We start from the raw sequence: 20,256 nt of genomic DNA on the forward strand, positions 1-20,256 counted from the left end.
CGCGGGAATGACACTGTGCACCAAGAATGGGGTATGAGCAGAAGTTGTCCAAGTAGTGGATAACTTTTTTAAGGAATGTGCACACGTTGCAGACTTGTGTGTGGATTTTTCCGCGTGGAATCTGCAGGTCAAAATGCCTGCGTTTTACCTGTAGATTGTCTAGGGATTTGGCCTGCGTTTTTACAACTGCGGATTCCTATAATGGAATGCATGTAAAAACGCTGTGGAATCCACACAAAGAATTGACATGATGTGGAAAATAAACCGCAGCGTTTCCGGCGTAATTTTCCGCAGCGGTTTTTATTTTCCATAGCGTAACATTGTACTGCACATCACTTGCGAATCTGCAGGGGATCTGTAGAGGCAAATCTGCTGCGGATCTGCACACGAATCCGCAACGTGTGCACACACCCTTGATACTCTGTTTAGCCATGCGGAGGAGGAGCTAACTTTTTTTGTGCATAGTGTCAGCCTCCTAGTGGCAGCAGCATACACCCATGGTCTCTGTGTCCCCCAATAAGGCGAACGAGAAACTCTGTTTAGCCATATTCTGTCCATCCCCATTCACTGTAACGTCAGGCATTATGCTATATTTCAGGAGATTATCTACTATGTTATACATCAAGTATAAAGGTCCAAATACACATTTGATTAAAGTAGACAGAATGTGCAGATTTTGGCAGGAAATGCAAACCATGTAATGTGTATGGTCGGGGTGTCCGGCTTATGACTCCCACTTTAGATGATTTGGGGGAAGATATGGATGGATCATTTTCAATTTGAACTCAAAAACCTTATGTCTTCTCTTCCTCCTCAACTACTAAAAATGCATGAACACTTGGCCGAGCCAAAAGTCCATGAGTGAGTGTCGGGAGAAATAGCCATTTCGGGTGCATGGGCACCTACACAACCCTCCATTCCGCTACACAATCCAATAGCTGACAATTATTTTACAAAATGTGAAAGCAAGGAAAATTTATTTACACAAGTTTGCCTGCCTGTGCAATCTGTGATCTATGAGTGAACAGCATATAAGGCCGGTTTCACATTTGCGCTTTATAGCGCAGCGACGGCCTGCGCACGGCCGCCACTAAGCCCCGCCCCCTGCCAGCTCCCTGCCGGCCCCATCCGGTCATCGCCGCCTACTAGCGCACATGGACGCTTGCGATCTGCGTACTCTATCTTTAGCATAGGGTGCGCAGATCGTGCGCTAGCAGGATTTTGCCGTGCGCTGCGCACTTTTGAAGGTGCGCCCGTGTGCGCCGAATGCAGCATCATGCTAGTAGGCGGCGATGACCGGATGAGGCGGGCACGGAGACGGCAGAGGGCGGGGCTTAGCGGCGGCCGTGCGCAGTCCGTCGCTGCGCTATAAAGCGCAAATGTGAAACCGGCCTAAGTCTGTAGAAATGGGACGCATTATTGGGTTACGTCAAAAAGCTCTTCTTAACATGTGTCTAAATCCTGGCTAAGTAGTATACTAGGACCATGAATGGTGAAACGGTTAACAAGTAGTGAACACAGAACATTTTGCAGTAAGATGCTAAAAAACTAAGCACACAAAATGATAGACGTGGGCTACTATGTACAGTCGGTCTTTTGGTCTCCCTCGCCACTCTGAACACCAAATACACTAGAACGTGAGAATAATTCTGAGAAAAGTAGATGAAACATTGGACATAAAAGAGGTTTAGTCTACTTTTATGATTGCAGGCAAATATTACTTGTTTCTAGATGCCGCTTATTGAAAGGATTAATAAATGTCACTTGATTTCTAGAAAAAATATGAATAAATCTGAAACACCATGGTCCAGCGGCCATCGCAGTAATCCTGCCAGAGTCTCCTACGGGAGTCTTCTACCTGCCAGAATCCACAGGTCCTCTTCTGATTTGTAGACACACATGACATCGCCGCAGGGCCTACAAACCAGAAGAGGCCTTGGTGATGATGGTAGGTAGGAAGCAGCACGCAGGCCTCCCATGGCCAAGGAAATACTGATGTGGCCACTGAACAAAGGTCATGAAACACTATTCACTTATCTCTAGGGGAGTTGGCATAATTTCAGATTCCATACTATGATAGAAGAAACAACTTACTTTAATTGTGCAATGATAAATTCCAAGTTGACTTTGAGCTTTTCTCCAAGTGGATAGTCCAGCAAATAGCTGAGGTATATCTGGAAGGGGAATCGAGAAAGGATGTATTTGGAAGCACATCTGCAGCAAAAGCATCTTGGGATTCAAAGTGGCACTCACCTGACGACACTGGACTCTGACTGGGTCACTCTGGGCAGTCACTGCTAATTTTGCTACTTTCTTCATCACCTCATCCATCTCAGGAACAAGAAGTTTTCGATACACGATAGCCTAATAGGGTGCATTTATTAACACTAACTGTTAGACAGTACTAGACAGTCTTATAATGTGCCAGATTTAATAAAGCGTTTCTTGCCGTTTGTTGAATCTGATGTTTCTTGGAACGGTCTAGTCGAATTTTACACCACTTATTAGTTGTCAATAAAATGGAGTAGTGGTCCTTCTGGTCACATGGTAAGCCAAGCCCCCATTTCTGCTGACCCAGGGCCATTTACTAAGGTAAAGAACGGTCTAAAACCCATAAAATAATGCAAGTGATTAAACAATTTTTTTAAATCGAAAATTGTTAGAGAACATTTGATTATAGAAAATTTATGTACTCATCTACCAAACCAAGCATTAAATTACCTTTACTTCCAGAATCAGAAATCAGAATGGGTTTATATTAGTGATGAGCGATCAAGCTTGGATAAGGTGTTACGTGAGCATGCTCAAGTGCTAACCAAGTGTCTTCGAAGCGATTGAAAAATATGTTTGAGCCTCCGTGGCTGCATGTCTGGTGGCTGTTCGGCTTCTTTCACACATCCAGCTTTGTGTCTACGGCTCCGTGCGGCGAAAAGCCGTAGGGGCGGATCCGGGATGTGCCGGAGACACCGGATGCCTGTGTGGCCGGATACGGTGGCGCCCACATTTTAAAGAGCAGCGGGAGATTCACAGTCTTCGCGCATGCGCTGTGAGAAAAACCGGTCCGGCGCTGTCAAAAAAACGTTGCAGCAAACGTTTTTTGCAGACGCCGGATGGCTACTTCTTGTCGTATCCGACAAAAACTGAATGCGCCGCATACCCATCCGGCACGGTGCGGCGACAATATAGCTCTATGGGACAAAACCGGATTATCATATACAGATAATCCTTGTGTAGATGACCTACTTAGGTGATGTGGACATCATCCCCACTCTGTAGGAGCAGCTCCAGCTCTAATGCACTCAGGCCATTCGGATATCACATGGAGTCCATTCATCTAAATGGTCACTAGGTCATAGGTTATTTTTGTAAACCTGCTATGTCAGAAATGTGGTGTGCCTACAACCTGTCTGCACACTGCCATAAACGGCTGCATTTAGAAGTCTTCTTGGAAGCCCAGCTATCAGGGTTGTAACTGGAGGGTTCCCCCAATTACAGGCAGTAAAGCATACGGTAACGTTAGATGTGAAATTTACTACAAATTGAAAAGGAATTGCAGACAGTCTGGTAATAACTTACTTTCAACAATCCAAAAGCTGTGGCCTGACGTGATGAATCGTAAAGATCTTCCTCTGCATATCCCAGTAAGACCTGTAACTGCTTCTCAGTAATCGCTCCCTTCATTTGTCGCACCAAAGTGGTAACACACTGCAGGACAGATCACGTGTCATGGATTATTGACAATTTACAAGATAGTTGCCCACTGCATATACACAGTGACTCTAGCATCTCTTCCGCCCCACTCACCTCTACATTACATATATAATCAAGTGTCAGACTGGCACCTTAATCACACTGAGAACTACTGTTTGAGAATGTACTCATTAAAGTCAAACAAAGCGATATCAATAGAATTTAAGGGAATCTGTCACATTGTAGATGCAGCCGATCTGTATACAGCATGGTGTAACCAAGGAGAAGATGAGCAGAATATATAGTTTGTAGAAAAGGATTCATTAGAACTTGCATACTATAAATTGAAACGTTTGGCGTTTATCTAGGAGTCCAGTGGGCGGTCCTAGCAGTGACTGACAGCTAACTCTGCATGCACAGTCATACAGGGGAGACTCGCAACCACTAAATAGGACTGCCCACTGGACTCATACATAGAATTGAAGGGATTTCGATGAATAAAAAGCACTTTATACATATCAATCTGATCAGCTCCTCCTGATCTAGAACATTCTACCTGGAGATCAGATGCCTTTTGCAACATGACAGGTTAAATTTAACCTGTTAAGATGCCAGAATTATAGCAAAGTATTAGAGTGGCCTTCCATCTAACTCAGGCAAGAGGTTTGCTCCTATATGTTCCTTTTAAGTAGTATACAAACCATAGTGTCTACATGGAGGTTTGCAGCACTTACCTTAAAACAACTAACCACCAGGTGAAAATTCTGCCCTCTGGCTACTCCTGCTTTAGCATAGTCTTTCAGCAAAAGGAAAAGCTGCTTAATCATTTGCTCCGTGTTCTTATGGACAGACGGTAAAGGAAACTTCAAGATCCAGATGAGAGATTGCAAAGAACCTGTGATCACCTGCACAGAAAGCATCAGATCTTGTATTCAGCTACAGTATAGAAGCCAGAAAACAAACACAAAGCCCACACATTAAAGCTGTATTGGGTCTTTTTTTATTCACTCTGTCACAAGTCCCTCAATATATAATTTAGCTTATATTTTCCTTTCTATTCACAAATTCATGGTGTACACCTCCGCAGCTAGGTAAGGTGATAAAATGGTGACCCCCCCCTTCGAAATTACATGGCTAAGTCAATGGGAGTTCCTGTATGAGGTTAGGGAGATGTGGGGCAAAAGGGGAGCGGACAGAAGTTCCTATCACAGATACGGTAATCATGAGGACAGCACATTAGATATTAGAATGAGCAGGTCCTTCATAATACAGAGCAATGAGAATAGCTTCAGGTCTCTGCTTTAGGAAAATAGAGACTGACTAATCATCGCATTTCTTTTAAACATTATGTTCAGAATTTTTATAGCAAGGTGGTCGGGTCAGTAAGCCAAGGCTTTACTAATGAATTTGGCACATTTTTCTACACTTTGACTGTAGTAAAATAGTAACATCACTGTACCCCCTACAGTGCTCTTTATTATTATTTTACACATTTATATAGCGCCAGTAATTCCCCAGCGCTTTACAGACATTATTGGCACTGTCCCCGCTGGGGCTCACAATCTAGAATCTCTATCAGTATGTCTTTGGAATGTGGGAGGAAACCCGAGAACCTGGCAGAAACCTACGCAAACACAGGGAGAGCACACAAACTCCTTGCAGGAGAATACGATTAATAGAGAATATATTTATATTACCGTTTCAAACTTGTCTGAATTCAACTTTGTTTTTTTAAGCTAAAGTAGATACAATTTTATTCACCAGCTCCAACTTCACCCAAAACTTGCTCCCGATCCCACAGGTCTGTTTTATGCACTGTGCTAAGAACATTGCCACGGTTTCCAGATTAGTCACACACATTAAACATCTCTAAAGGCTATACGTGATTTTATTTGAAAGAATATCTGCACTTTTTCAAACAACTATTTAAAAGGGAATCGCAGGATTTCACCCATCCAAACTATTTATGTACACGTATGAAGCGTTTTCAAAGTCAAGTCCAGCAATACCTTTAGATGGCCAGTCCATTCCTCCATTACTGAGAATTCTGCTTTTGAACTGACATGCAAATGAGGCTGTAGATATGAAGCCTCTGTCACTCCAGCTCTGTTCCCTATCCAGCACCGTGACCTCTTCCTGCTTGACTGATGGCCTCAATTCTGTGCGACTTCAGGAAATTAGTCATCAAAAGAGATGGGGCTGGGTGGGGAATAGAGCTGGAGACTTCAGATATACAGCCTCATTTGCTTATCAATTCAATCACTGACTTCTCAGTAAAGGCCCCTTTACATTTAGCGATGCACCAGCGATCCCGACAACGATATGACCCGGTCAGGATCGCTGGTGAATCGCTAAATGGTCGCTAGTGAGCTGCCAAACAGGCAGATCTCACAGCGATGCAGCAGCGATACAACGGTCATTACTTACCTTTCAGAGTCGCGGCAATCCTGACGTCCTCCCGCCCGCGTCCAGCGTCGCTCATCGGCACCAGCAGGAAGCGCCCGACGAGAAATGGAGCTGCGCGATCAATGTCAGACAGCAGGGGAGCCGGTCGGAGGCAAGTATCACACATAGCGATATCGCTAGTATCGCTGCTGCGACACCAAATCAGTGATGCTTTAGCAATATTGCTAGCGATATCGCTATATGTAAAACCCCCTTAAGTGAGGAACAGACTGGCCATGTAAAGGTATTTCTGGCAATTTCTTTGACAGAGCTATATGCACGTATAAAACAGTTTAAGGGTGAAGAGGGGGACCTGCTGACAGGTTTTGAATTAAAAAAAAAAAAAAAACTGCAATTAGCCTTGAGGAGCTTGTCCAGCTAAAAACTTTTTTTTTTTTTTTTTAAATAAAAAGACTAAATTGCACAAAAAGTGAATTCACTTCACTTCTCGTTGCCTTGCTCCAAGAATGAACACCCCATTTTTACTTTTTGGTTGGACACACAGTAAATAATTGCTCAGTCTATCACTGTCTGAGGTGGGTCATTGTGTCAAGGGGAATAGGAGGTAGAGGCTAGCATTGACCAGGAAAGCTGTATCACTTTTATGGAGTTCTTCTTATGCCATTTTTTTCTTAACTAGAACATGGAAAACCCAATCCACAAAATGTTACCATCAATTTAATGGGGCCTACAGAAATCCATGCGCCTGGTGGTAGTAACACCCCCCATTCAGACAAAGGAAACTAATTTCCACACACAGAACTTTCTGTAGAGTCTGAATATATTTCGCTCCCTTCCATTTGCCTCATCTACGACATTCTGTATGTTACCAAGAACAGGAAGGGCAGGATTTTCCTTTGGATGGAAAAGATGGAAATCACAGATGGGAAGATACTAACTTGTACGTCCATCGCCTGCAGGCAGTCTATCAACATCTGAACAAATGGATCCAGCATTTCCAGGGCACGCTCCTCCGAGGAGTTCACTTTGGATCGTCTCAGACTCAGGTGTAGAAGCTAAATCGTAAGAGAAAATGCAAAAATCAACAAATTCAGACTGAAAACAGGATTTTTGGGTTGCTTACAGTAAAATCTGTTTCTCGGAGCCTTCATTGGGGGACACAGAGACCATGGGTGTATGCTGCTGCCACTAGGAGGCTGACACTATGCACAAAAAAAGGGTTAGCTCCTCCTCCGCAGTTTACACCCCACCGACCGGCAGGAAATTCCTCAGTTAGTGAGAAAGCAGTAGGAGAAGTAACAGAATAGATTGAAAAACAGAACAGACAACTCAACTGTAAATAAACAACAAACATAAGAACAGGAGTTGCAGAACATGGGAGGGTGCTGTGTCCCCCAATGAAGGCTCAGAGAAACAGATTTTACGGTAAGCAACCCAAAAATCCTGTTTTCTCATTCGCCTTATTGGGGGACACAGAGACCATGGGACGTCCCAAAGCAGTCCCTGGGGCGGGAAAGCAAACTTCCATCAGGCCTGCGGACTCACCACCGCTGCCTGCAGAATCCTTCTACCTAGGCTGGCATCCGCCGAAGCGTAGGTGTGGACCTTGTAGAATTTCACAAATGTGTGAACCGATGACCAGGTTGCAGCTTTGCAAGCTGCAGCGCGGAAGCTCTGTGGCGCACCGTCCAGGAGGTACCCACTGCCCGGGTAGAGCGAGCTCTAATTCCCGGAGGGGTCAATCGATGTTTGACCCGGTAGGCCTCCAAAATTGCCGATCTGATCCAGCGAGCAATAGTAGCTTTGGAGGCCGGCTGACCTCTCTGCACCCCATCTGGAAGGATGAAGAGAGAGTCTGTCTTCCGCAAAGAAGTCGTACTAGCTAGGTAGACCTTCATCGCCCTGATCAAGTCCAGCTCGTTCAAGGAGCGGTCCCGAGGACGAGCTGGACCCGGACAAAAGGACGGGAGAACAGTATCCTCATTCAGGTGGAAAGTGGACAGCATTTTAAGAAGGAAAGCGGGCGGAGGCCGCAGAACTACCTTGTCCTAGAGGAGTACCAAGAAAGGAGAGCGGCAAGAGAGGGCCGCCAATTCCGACACGCGCCGGATGGAGGTGATGGCCACTAGGAAGGCTACTTTCCATGAAAGGAGGGATAGGGGAAAGTTCCCTGAGAGGTTCAAAGGGAGGACCTTGCAGAGCCTCAAGAACCAGATTAAGATCCCAAGGATCTACGGGCGCTCGGTACGGAGGAGCCGTATGAGCCACTCCTAGAAGGAAGGTTTTGACCTGAGGACGGGAGGCCAACGTCTTCTGAAATAAAATGGACAGCGCCGAAACTTGACCTTTTAAAGAGCTGAGGGCAAGGCCTGCATCAAGCCCTGCCTGAAGAAACGCCAGGACAGAAGGGAGCGAAAAATGCATGGGCAGAATGTCGGTGGACTCGCACCAAGTGAAATAGGCCTTCCAGGTACGGTAATAAACTTTGGAAGACGATGGCTTTCTGGCCCGGATCACAGTATGAATAACTCGATCCGAAAAGCCTGATCGTTTCAAAACCTCGGTTTCAACAGCCACGCCGTTAAATTGAGTGGCTGAGAATTGGAGTGGCAAATCGGACCTTGAGACAGCAGATCTGCCCTGTCTGGAAGCTTCCAGGGGGCGTCCGCGAGAAGGTTGACGATGTCCGTGAACCAAGCCCTTCTGGGCCAATTCGGGGCGATGAATGACTGGAATTCCTTCCGCCTTGATTTTCTTCAACAGCCTGGGAAGAAGAGGCAGAGGAGGGAATAGGTAGGGGAGCTTGAACTGCGACCAAGGAATGGCCAGAGCGCTGGCGCCCACTGCGAGAGGATCTCGAGCCCTGGATACAAACTGTGGGACTTTCCTGTTGAGGCGAGAAGCTAGCAGATCTACGTCCGGGGTTCCCCAACGACGGCAAAGCTGAAGAAATACCTCCGGACGTAGGGACCACTCTCCCGCCACGAGACCCTCGCGGCTGAGAAAATCGGCGGCCCAGTTGTCGACCATCGACCCTGAACAGTGTGACTGCGGAACACTGCCCCCGGCCGAGGAGGCTGGCATCCGTTGTCACAATCTGCCAGTGAATGGGAAGGAATGACAGTCCTAGGGAGATGAGAGGAGACATCAGCCACCAATTGAGGGACTGCTTGACCCGGTATGAAAGACGAAATGGGCGGTCCAGGGAAAGAACAGACCTGTTCCACCGAGACAGTATGGCGTGTTGGAGGGGTCTGGAGTGAAATTGGGCAAAGGGGACCGCCTCTGTCGCTGCCACCATCTTTCCCAGGACTTTCATGGTTGTCCGGAGAGATGTAAGTCGTAAGATATGCAGCGCTCGCACATCCCGCTGCAGGGAGCAAATCTTTTCTTGTGGGAGAAAACCTTCGATAGACGAGTGCCGAACAATAGACCCAGAAACACAAAACGTTGTGTCGGAAAAAGGCAGGATTTCCTTTTGTTGATGAGCCACCCGAAATTGGACAGGGTGTCGAGGACGATGGTAAGACTTTGGCGAGCTTGATGAAAGGATGGAGCTTCGATCAGAATGTCGTCGAGGTACGGAAAAAGAACGAGACCTTTGAGTCTCAACAAGGCCATCAACGCTGCCATGATCTTCGTAAATACTCTGGGTGCGGTGGCGAGATCGAACGGCAGTGCAACGAATTGGTAATGTTCCTGGCGAATCGCAGGAATTTCTGATGGCCGGAGAATATGGGAACATGTAGATAGGCATCTTGAATGTCTATTTAACACATGAACTCCTGCGTCTCCATGGAAGCGATTACCGACGAGAGACTCCATTCGGAAATGACGAAGTCGGACTGTCTTGTTGAGTAACTTGAGGTCCAAGATGGGGCGAACTGTACCGCCTTTTTTCGGTACCACAAACAGGTTTGAGTAAAACCCTGTGAACCGTTCTGACTCGGAGACGGGCACGATCACTCCGGAAGTGAGGAGAGAGGCGATGGACGCAAAGAACCCCGGAACTAAGGCAGGATCTTTGGAGGTTGGGACTCGAAGAAACGATCCCGGGGACGAGAAATGAACTCTATCTTGTATCCTGATGATACCACCTCCCTGACCCAAGCGTCCTCTACTGAGGCAAGCCAGCCGTCTCTGAAGAAAAGACGTCGACCTCCCAATTGGGAAGGACTCTCGGGGGTTCGTTGATAGTCATGCTGATGTGGACTGTCCAGATCTGGATCTGGAGGATCTGCCCTGGGAGGAGTGAGATCGCCAGGAGGGAGTGGGTCTGAAAGACGCCTTTTTTCTATCCTGGCATGCCTGCGTTCTCTGTTGGTTAGAGAAGTTGTCTGCCGTATTGAAACGGTGGAATGTCCGAAAGGGCCGAAACCGACGTTTTAGCGGAGGTCTGCGAGGCTTGGACTGAGGGAGGAGGGAACTCGTGCCTCCAGTGGCGTCCTTAATAATCTGATCCATCTGGGATCCGAAGAGACGCGCTCCCTGAAAAGGCAGATTGGTAAGAGAGTTATTTGAATTCAAATCCGCCTGTCAAGCCTTGAGCCAAATTGTACGTCGGATTGCCACAACGCTGCTTGACGCCTGAACTGTGCAAGACGCGGCATCCAAGGAGGCAGAGAGCAGATAATCCCCTGCATGGGAGATCTGGTTGGCCAGTTCGGCCAATTGCTCTGGTTGGGCCTTACCTAGGATGCCCTTGCAGAGATCCTCTGCCCAAGTGGCTATGGCCTTCGCTACCCAAGAGGAAGCGAAGGCTGGGCTTAGCACCGCTGCAGCCGCTTCGTATGCTTTGCTAAGGATTCTATAATCCTATAATTCGAATCCTTTAGTGACGCCACACCTGAAATCGGGAGGACCGTGCTGTTAGACAGTCTGGACACGGGTGCATCTACCGAGGGGGAAGCAGACCAGTTGTTGGTGAGCAAATTGGCAAACGGGTACAGCACGCCGAGGCGCTTCCCTCTTTGAAGGCGCCTGGTTGGATTTTCTCTTTCCCTGGTAAGGATCTTGCCAAACTCAGAGTGGGAGGCGAAGACCCTGGAAGGTGTTTCTGCCCGTCTGAATGAAACCTCCTGTTCTGAGGATTTCGCAGGGGAGTCTGAGAAGGTGTGGTTAATCGCAGCAATGAGGTTCTGTACCGTAACCTTCATGTCCGCGTCCAGCTCTAAGATCCCTTCGGATGACACATCCGAGAACGCTTCACCTGACTCGGGTCAGGAGGCAAGGGAGGGCGACTGCTGGGAAGGACTATGTGGGGATGTGAGGCCAGGAGGGGATCCCGGCCGGAGATCCTGTCTGGGCCTTTGCGGCTTCTGCTGGCTGGCTCAGATGGAGCTTCATGTGACCTGCTGGACCCTGCAGAAGTGTCCAGGGGCAACTTATCAAGGACGGCTACTATGGACTGAGACACCCTGGTGAGGCCTGCCACAGATTGTGAAAGAGACGAGGCCCAACCAGGAATGGGGGGGTTCGCTTTCACGTGGTGTAATAGGTGGCTCCTGGACGGAGTCATGCTGAATGGGATTGCTGCAGTCCAGGCAGAGGGGTGGGGGCAGGCGGACGGCCACGCTCAGCCTTAGCGTTAGGATAATGAAGGAGAAAAGAAGAAACCTGCGGAAATGCTGGAAGGTTGGGGGACAGAAGGCAGAGAAGGGTGTCAGTCTGCAGTTGCAGAGCTACTCACGATGCGGTGTCCCCAAAGGTGCTGATACACGGCTCGTCTGAAGATGCAGGGCCCCAGCAGAGAAGAACGTGGAATCCCTCTGTGTCCGGCTGACAGGCTGATAAAATGGCGGCAGCCTGAGGGAACCAGGATAAACGCGCGCCTTCAAACGAAGATGATGGGCGGAGCTAGCCGCTGAGGCAAAGAGGGTACCGCCTGCTGCCCACCGCAGGCTCTGAGAGGCGGTGGGTGGTCCTAGAACAGGCAGGAGAGAAGCCCGCCTATGAGAGAGAGAGCGGGGGGGCGTGGCCGCGACGTCAGAGAAGGCCCGAAATGAAGCCGGGGACTAAATTAATGGCGACGGCCGCCTGTCAGCGCGGAGGTCTCGCAGCGTCGCCGCGGCCACCTCCCTACCTATCACCTGGATCCCCTGCCGAACGCCGAAGAAAGAAGGAGGTGGAGAAGCATAGAACAAGGCCCGGCCAACAGCCGGGGCCACAGTACTCCCTCGGCGACCGAGAATCCTGAAACCGCCAGGGGGCCGCGTCTTGGACTGCATACTCACCTCCTTTTGCAATAAGGGTACCTGATATATCCCACGCTGTCTGCGTCTTTGTGGTATCCACACCTCATCCGGCCGACAGGCTCTGGTAGGCGAGTGGGTGGAAGGCGGGGGGCGAGGACTCTCCTGATCGCTGGCACGCACCCGTGCTAAGCTGTGGTCCCGCCACTGAGAGCTATGAGGATACGGGGTGGCAGTACACGCCGTACTCATAGTCTCTTGTGGGAGTACAGTAGTGACCATTCACACTGTATCCCTCCGGAAACCTGAAAAGGAACGACGCACATCAAGGTAGATATGGGTCTAATGAAAGACCCGTGTCCACCTCCTACTGACACTAAGCTAAACTGAGGAATTTCCTGCCGGTCGGTGGGGTGTAAACTGCGGAGGCAACCCTTTTTTTGTGCATAGTGTCAGCCTCCTAGTGGCAGCAGCGTACACCCATGGTGTCTGTGTCCCCCAATAAGGCGAACGAGAAATACACTTACTAGCGCCAACATCAACAATATAAACCATCTACATGTAACAAGATCTCTGTGGTTTTCTGTAAACATTAATAAAACAATAAAGCTTAGACTTCTTTCTATCTGACTAATTAGGCATTATAAATACCGGTCTGTGTCTGAGAAGTGCTTTGTCCTGAGGAACAAGCTTGTTATACTTTGAAACGCCAAGATAATTTAGCGCAAGCCTTCATCCTGGATCCTGATCCTCTCTCTGGAATATGGCAGCGCAGACACTAAACCCCTTTTCATCTGTGTCCCCCAATGAAGGCTCCAAGAAAGAGATTTTACGGTAAGAACCAAAAATCCATCTTTTTCCTTGCCATTTTAATATGCCTTTAAGGTCTCACATGGTAATTATCCTTTAGATTTACCGAACATTTAGGAGTAGTACAGTGCTGTGCAAAGTAATTGGGACAAAGCATTTTTTTTTTTTTTTTTTTTAAGTAAAATCGTAAGTTGGTTACCAGTCAGTGATTCAAACCAGTTTTAACTGCTTTGAACAGGCACTCACACCACCGGCACTCATACCTGTTCAAAGCAGTTAAAACTGGTTTGAATCACTGACTGGTAACCAACTTACGATTTTACTTAAAAAAAAAAAAATGCTTTGTCCCAATTACTTTGCACAGCACTGTAGATCTGACAATGAGGTCACCCAAAAAAGGTAATAATTCGAACATAGATCAGACACCTCCAAAAAATGGCTACTAATACTTAAGCTCTATGAATAAACAGAAGTATACAACAATATACATTTATAGCAATTCCTAGAAATACTAAGATTAACATGTGACAACTAACCTTCAGCCCTGTGTCTACAAGAATATTCATGTTAGTCTTAGTGCTAACAGCAGCTTTTACACCACCACGTGGAGGAGGCGGCTGGATTAACAAGCAGCTCTTTGGTTGAAGGCGAGGATCCGGGGGCGGCAGTTCTTTTTTTTTACTCCTAAAATTATAACCCATACATTTTTAGTAAAAAGGAAAAAAAAGTTATATATAACACAATATTCATAGTGTCAATTCCTGCCCAGTGTGTATTGATGGTATCCTGCTGCAACAGGTCCATATATCTAGTATGAGGAAGAAAGTCTCCACTGATGTAATGGCCCATTAACACATAAAATATTAGAGATTATACATATAGTATCATGGTATTGATAGAAATACCCAATAGACAACATTTGTTCTAAACCCCCACAATTTCTCATGAAAATTATCTGCAGAGAGTTCCCGAACCCAGTTCAGACACATTAACTGCAATATACGTATGTATATACACACAAACATATAATTATATGTATGCATTTTTTTAATCAAATTGTTACCTTCATACTTATGAATTAGCAGTATAAAAAATACCATGGATTTTTGTGTAAAAAAAAAAAAAATTTTAAAAAATATGTCCTAGCTAAAAAGGAGAAAAAAAAAATAAAAAAATCCTTAGTATTGTAAGTACACGTGCTTAGGCATACACATAACTGTGTCGTGATGTCAGAAAAAAAAATTACAACTTACTTTTCTATATCGGTTATGAGCGGGAGGTTTTCACTGATGAGGCCATAACTGAGTAGAAGGATGGACTGCGCGTTCATGTCTTCATTGGCTATCAAACCAAAAACTATTCTACGGAAAGCTTCAGCCACTTTACGAGCCACTTTTAAACTTGTAGTTTCCACCAATATCTATATATTAGGATCATTTAAAAAAAAAAAAAAAAATCCAATAAAAGTAGAAATGCAAACATTTCATCAGCATATAGTGTGCCATCAGTTAATGAACTAATACTCGGCATTCTATCAACTACACCCACGCTTATCTTACCTCTTTCAATGGAAGGATCAACTTTATAACGTGTTCCTTTCCGACAAACTGTGCAAGAAATTCATAGGAGTCATAACTCTTGCTGCTTCTGGCTTCCATGAGCTTAGATACTATTCCTTTGACTTCTTTTTCCTCCGCAATGGCCCCAAAAAGTTCATGATTAAATATCTTAATAAAACAAAAAAAAAATAAATAAAAGGAACAAACTATTCTTTACTGTGCTAGTAAAGGAGGGTTCTATATCAGTAAGGGAGAGTGCTCAAAACATAATAGGAGACATGCTTTATAACTACTGATGAGCGAACGTGCTGAGATAAGGTGTTAGGTCTGTTTCATACCTCCGTCGGTGGCGGTCAATTGAAATCCGCCAAAGGTTGAAACGAACTGCTCCGTGACAGTCGGATGTCAGCGGAGGACGCTGTATGAAGGATCCGTGGGAGAAGCGAAGAGGCGTAATTTAAAGTGACCACGGCGGCAGCGATTTGGAGCGAGATCGTGGAGCCGCGAGAATATTGGGCTGTCACGATATGGAGCGAGATTGCGGGGCCGCGAGAATATCGGGCGGTCGCGATTTGGAGCGAGATCGCGGGGCCACGAGAATATCGGGCGGCCGTGATTTGGAGCGAGATCACGGGGCCGCGAGAATATCGGGCGATTTGGGGGCCGCGATGTGGAAGATCGCGGGGCCTCGGGTCGGAGCGAGATCGTGAGAGAGCGAGCGAGAGACAGACAGACCAATAATGTAAGTCTATGGGGGGAAAAAATGGATCTGCCCATTTTTTGGCGGATCCATTTTTTAAAAAACTGGGCAGATTTTGACTGACGGGAAAATACGGAAGTGTGAAACAGGCCTTATCCGAGCAATGTCGGTTACTAACTGAGTGTTTCGGTGTGCTCGAAAAATATGTTTGAGACCCCGTGACTGTTAGAGAGACACAACACATTGCCTGTTTGTTATGCAATCCCTGCATGTGTTGTGGCTGTCTAACATCTGCGAGACATGCAGCCGCGGGGACTTGAACATATAGCAAAATGCAAACTCAATGAACAAAATAGAAATCTAGAGCAAAGCAGTATTTGGTTTGAGAAGCCTTTAAAGCAGCATGAATTCTTCTAGGTACACTTGCACAAAGTCAGGGAATTTATAGGATTATAATCAGGTGTAAGTAACCAATTAAACCAAACAAGTGATAGTGATCATCATTTTCTTATTTAGGATGAAACAGTAAATGAAAGCCAGCTGTGTATAAGGCTGAAAACTGGATGATGAACAGACAGACAGTTTCACGTCACTGGTCATACACCATGGCAAGACTGAGCACAAGACACAAGGTAGTTTTACTGCATCAGCAAGGTGTCTGAGGCAAAGATTTCAAAGCAGACTGCGATTCAAGATGTGGTGTGCAAGCTCTTTTGAAGAAGTGCCCAGCATTGAGGACCACGGACGTGGTGGACGGCCAAAGTGCAGCAGATGATAAACACATTATGCTTACTTCCCTTTGAAATTGGAAGACCATCAATGACATCAGCTCTGAAATGGCAGCAACCTGTGACATACTGCCACACCATCTATAGTTTGGAGAAGTCTAGCCAGAAGTGGCGTTCATGGAAGAATTGTGGCCAAAAAGCCATAGAGTCAACATAGACATATAGTGCCAAATGACACAAAAACATTGGAACTGGAATGTAGTAAAATGGCAGGAAGTGTTCTCAACTTATGAGTCAAAATGTGAAAGTTTTGGATGTAAAACTTTTTTTTATAGCTGTAGAATGGTGCAATAATGAGTTTCTGACGGCAACAGTGAAGCATGGTGGAGGTTCCTTGCAAGCATGTCAGAAAATTGAGTTGGGAACTTGGTTAGGATTAATGGTGTCCTCAATGATGAGAAACACAGGCAGAAACTTAGCCATTAAGGCCTCTTTCACACATCAGATTTTTGCCATCAGTCACAATCCGTCGTTTTGTGAAAAAAGCAATCGATTCTGCTGGATCCGTTTTTTTCTCATAGACTTGTATTCGCGACGGAGGGCCACACGTTTCATCCGTCGTTGGACGGATCCGTTGGAAATTCTTTGTCCTATGCATGAATGTTCACTAAATAATTGTGATTTCTCTTCATGTGCCAATTCTGTAAATAGTATTCTTACGGGGTTTTTAAATATCTTTATTGTGTTCTGAAAAGAGGATTAGACCTTTTTTCTGATAATATACTACATGCAGCATACCATGGGAAAAGGTCAACTCTCCTAACAGCCAAATCAACCCTACAAAAGTATTTTGGAATTTTAATATGCATTGGCACAATAAAATGGATTTCTTTATCGCCTTATTGGGGGACACAGAATACCATGGGTGTATGCTGCTGCTGCTAGGAGGCTGACACTATGCAAAACAAGAAAATTAGCTCCTCCCCGGCAGTATACACCCACCGACAGGCACTAGGCACCTCAGTTTGTGCTTAGTGTCTGTAGGAGGCGGACCGGGATCTTCCCAGATCCGCAATTAACCCTTCTTTCCTTAGGTGTTCTAGTGGAACTTTTTAATTCTCTTTTCTTTTGTTTTGCAGATTCAAGTCGGGAAACAGGGTGAAAGTTCACTCTGCTTTCCCATATCAGGCGGCTGAGCGAGCAGTGTGGTGATCCCACATCGCAACTCTCAGTGCGCTGGCAGGACTTTTTCCCATATCACCTCCGGGTGCTATGGGATGTGGACAGGTGGCTGGTCCTTGCCAAAAATCCCCCTCCTCACCCCTCTCTCGGGACAGGGCTGAGAGGAAGACGGCGATCACAAGATTTTCCTCACCATCAAGAGGTTAATGCCGTCTTCTGCAGAATGCGGGTAAAGAGGACAGCGGCCAGCGACTTGCCACTACCCTTGTGAGGTCCCTGTGGTCATCCTCTTCAGGGACGTCAGGTAGGTGCCTGTACGATCCCTCCAGCCCGCAGCATTCCCAAGAGGCACATTGGTGGGGAACTGGACATCACCAGGCTGTTTGAATTTCCCGCCCCTCTCCCTGCCTGACGGGCGCCGCTCTCACCAGCCGCGCGCCTCTCCACTCATATTAAAGGGCTCCTCGTTTTCACAGCTGGCCATGGTTTTCCACAGCTCTCCTGCGCGCCCAGTACCTCCATTACAGGGACTGTCTCTTCTCCTTCCTGGGCGATTTAATCACGGGGCTGCGGCGCCGGTTTTTACTTTCACTTTCAGTTCTGCTCCCACTCTCAGGGCGCCTCCTCCTCCTTCTGAGTGCGCTGTCCTCGCGCCTTTTTTAGCCCATCACAGGGCTCCTTGTTCCCTTCCTTCATGCCAGCTCCAATTGCGGCTCAGCCGCTAAGCTTTGCCCACCGCTCACCTCATCAGGCATTTCCTGTTTCTTCGGTCCTGCCTTTCTGCGCTGCTTGGGGGACACTTCAGCGTTTCTGCTGCTCGCCGGAACTAGGTAGGCTCTGCTCTATGCAGAGATATTAGCCCTCCTCCGCAGTTCCTTCCCCAGTTCCCGCGGCCATTCAGCGCAGTTTTCCTTATGCCCAACCCTGCAGGGGAGCTCTGTTTCAGGCCCACCGCTACTCATTACGCCTGTGCGCGCTGTAAAAGGAAGTGGGCTTCGGGGCAGCCATCCCCTCTCTGCCCGTCCTGCAGTCCTTCAGCTATGTCGGCCTCTCAGGAGCACACAGATTCCCGTGATGGGGGCACTTCCCCTCTCCCAGAATGGGCCGTAGCTATGTCTCAGTCGGTATCCGATCTGACCAAAGTCTCTCAGTCCCTGGTCCAGGTCCTAGAACGTTTGCCTCAGCTATCTTCAGCCACCGCTGCTCCGACCGCCTCTCAGGGTGAGTCGTCCGCTCCTGACCGCGACCTTCAGAGGGACAGGCCGAATAGGATGTCCAGGAAGCGTCTCCTATCGGGCTCGTCTTCCAGTTCGCTAGGCCCGTCTGCTTCACCCAGGTGTCCGTCTCCTTCAGTGGACGACCTTAGGTCAGACGACGATCCACAATCAGGATCTAGTTCAGAAGCAGATGACATGTCTAAAACACGAAATATGGTCGATAGTCTTCTTTCAGCTATTTTCCAAACCCTGGAGATTAAGCAGGACAAGCCCCTTCCTCAGGAATGTTCTGTTCCTTTTAAACGTTCAAGACCTCCATCTAAAACTTTTCCAAACCACAACGAGTTTGATACTACTCTAGCCAAACATTGGGAGCACCCTGAGCAACGCTTTTCGGGCCGCAGGTATTTAGATGTTCTGTACCCATTTGAGGCTGATTTGCTTTCTAAATGGACCAAAGCCCCTGAAGTGGACCCTCCCGTTTCTCGCATAGCCTCTAAGACAGTTCTGTCTCTTCCAGACGGTGCATCGCTTAAGGATAAGACAGACAGGCAGTTAGAATCTTTGGCGAAGTCTATCTTTGAGGCCTCCGATGCCTCCCTCTGCCCTATTTTCGCCTCCCCCTGGGTAGCTAAAGTCATTTCGGCTTGGGCAAAAATTCTTCGCAGGGGCATCTTAGCGGCAGCTACCCAGGACGAGCTGGCAGATCTAGCAGATCAAATTAATCACGCGGGTAAATACCTTTTAGCCGCCTCCTTAGATGCGGCCGGTTGCGTAGCTAGGGCTAACAGCAATATAGTAGCTGTACGCCGAGTTCTTTGGTTAAAGTCATGGAATGCGGATACCACCTCGAAAAAGTCGCTCACCAATCTGCCCTTCCATGGTTCTAGGCTCTTTGGGGCCAAGATGGATCAAATAATTTCCGATGCCACTGGGGGTAAAAGTACTTCTCTCCCCCAGTCTCGACCAAGACGCATTTTTAATAGAAAGGGTTTTCGGCCCTTTAGGCCTTTTCGTCCGTTCTCGTCCACAGAGAGATCTGTCCAGCAAGAGCGTCCTTCCGCATCTAGGGAGCGAGAGCAGAAGAAACCTTCTTACAAGCCTGCTACCCGCTGGAGATCTAGAGGACAATACTCCAGGGCCTCAGGTGCCCGTTCCGGTAGGTTTGCCTCCAAGTGACGGGGCACCCCCACCTGGAAGTTTTTCCAGGGTGGGAGGCAGACTTTCCTTTTTCGTGGATGCTTGGATGTCGGTTGTCGACGACGCTTGGGTCAGGGAAATCATCGCATCCGGTTACAAGATCGAATTTTCTTCCCTGCCAGACAGGCGTTTTTTCCTGTCTCGTCCTCCAAGACAACGGTCCCAAATTCCAGGATTCTTTCAGGCCGTCTCCTCCCTTCTTTCCGCCGGAGTGATTGTTCCCGTTCCCTCAGACGAACGGTTTTCAGGGTTCTACTCAAATCTCTTCGTAGTCCCGAAGAAAGACTGTTCCCTGCGGCCAATCCTGGACCTCAAATTGCTCAATCGCCACGTGAAGATTCTTCACTTCAAAATGGAGTCTCTTCGATCGGTGATAGCCTCAATGGAACCCGGAGAATTCCTCTGCTCTGTGGACATACGGGATGCCTATCTTCACATCCCTGTTTGCTTGCAACATCAGAAATATCTCAGGTTTGCGATTCAGGACGATCATTACCAGTTCACGGCTCTCCCTTTCGGCCTAGCCTCCGCTCCCCGTGTTTTCACGAAAGTGATGGCGACGGTCATGGCCAT

The 20,256-nt window shown here is 47.4% G+C and overlaps 1 protein-coding gene across 1 annotated transcript in view; it reads right to left on the minus strand.

The window, feature by feature from the left end:
• The window catches only part of UTP20 (UTP20 small subunit processome component), a 187,324-nt gene that overhangs the window by 25,604 nt on the left and 141,464 nt on the right, over positions 1–20,256 (minus strand). The window contains exons 45-52 of the mRNA XM_073545021.1: positions 14,657–14,824; positions 14,351–14,517; positions 13,634–13,781; positions 7,035–7,151; positions 4,425–4,595; positions 3,577–3,705; positions 2,254–2,364; positions 2,095–2,174 (exon numbers count right to left, since the gene is read on the minus strand). Of these exons, the coding sequence (XP_073401122.1) occupies positions 2,095–2,174; positions 2,254–2,364; positions 3,577–3,705; positions 4,425–4,595; positions 7,035–7,151; positions 13,634–13,781; positions 14,351–14,517; positions 14,657–14,824 (1,091 nt within the window). The remainder of the gene's footprint in view (positions 1–2,094; positions 2,175–2,253; positions 2,365–3,576; positions 3,706–4,424; positions 4,596–7,034; positions 7,152–13,633; positions 13,782–14,350; positions 14,518–14,656; positions 14,825–20,256) is intronic.

Source organism: Dendrobates tinctorius, unplaced genomic scaffold, assembly GCF_039654945.1.
Source record: "Dendrobates tinctorius isolate UK_male_01 unplaced genomic scaffold, ASM3965494v1 ptg000139l, whole genome shotgun sequence".
Classification (NCBI taxonomy): Eukaryota; Metazoa; Chordata; class Amphibia; order Anura; family Dendrobatidae; genus Dendrobates; species Dendrobates tinctorius.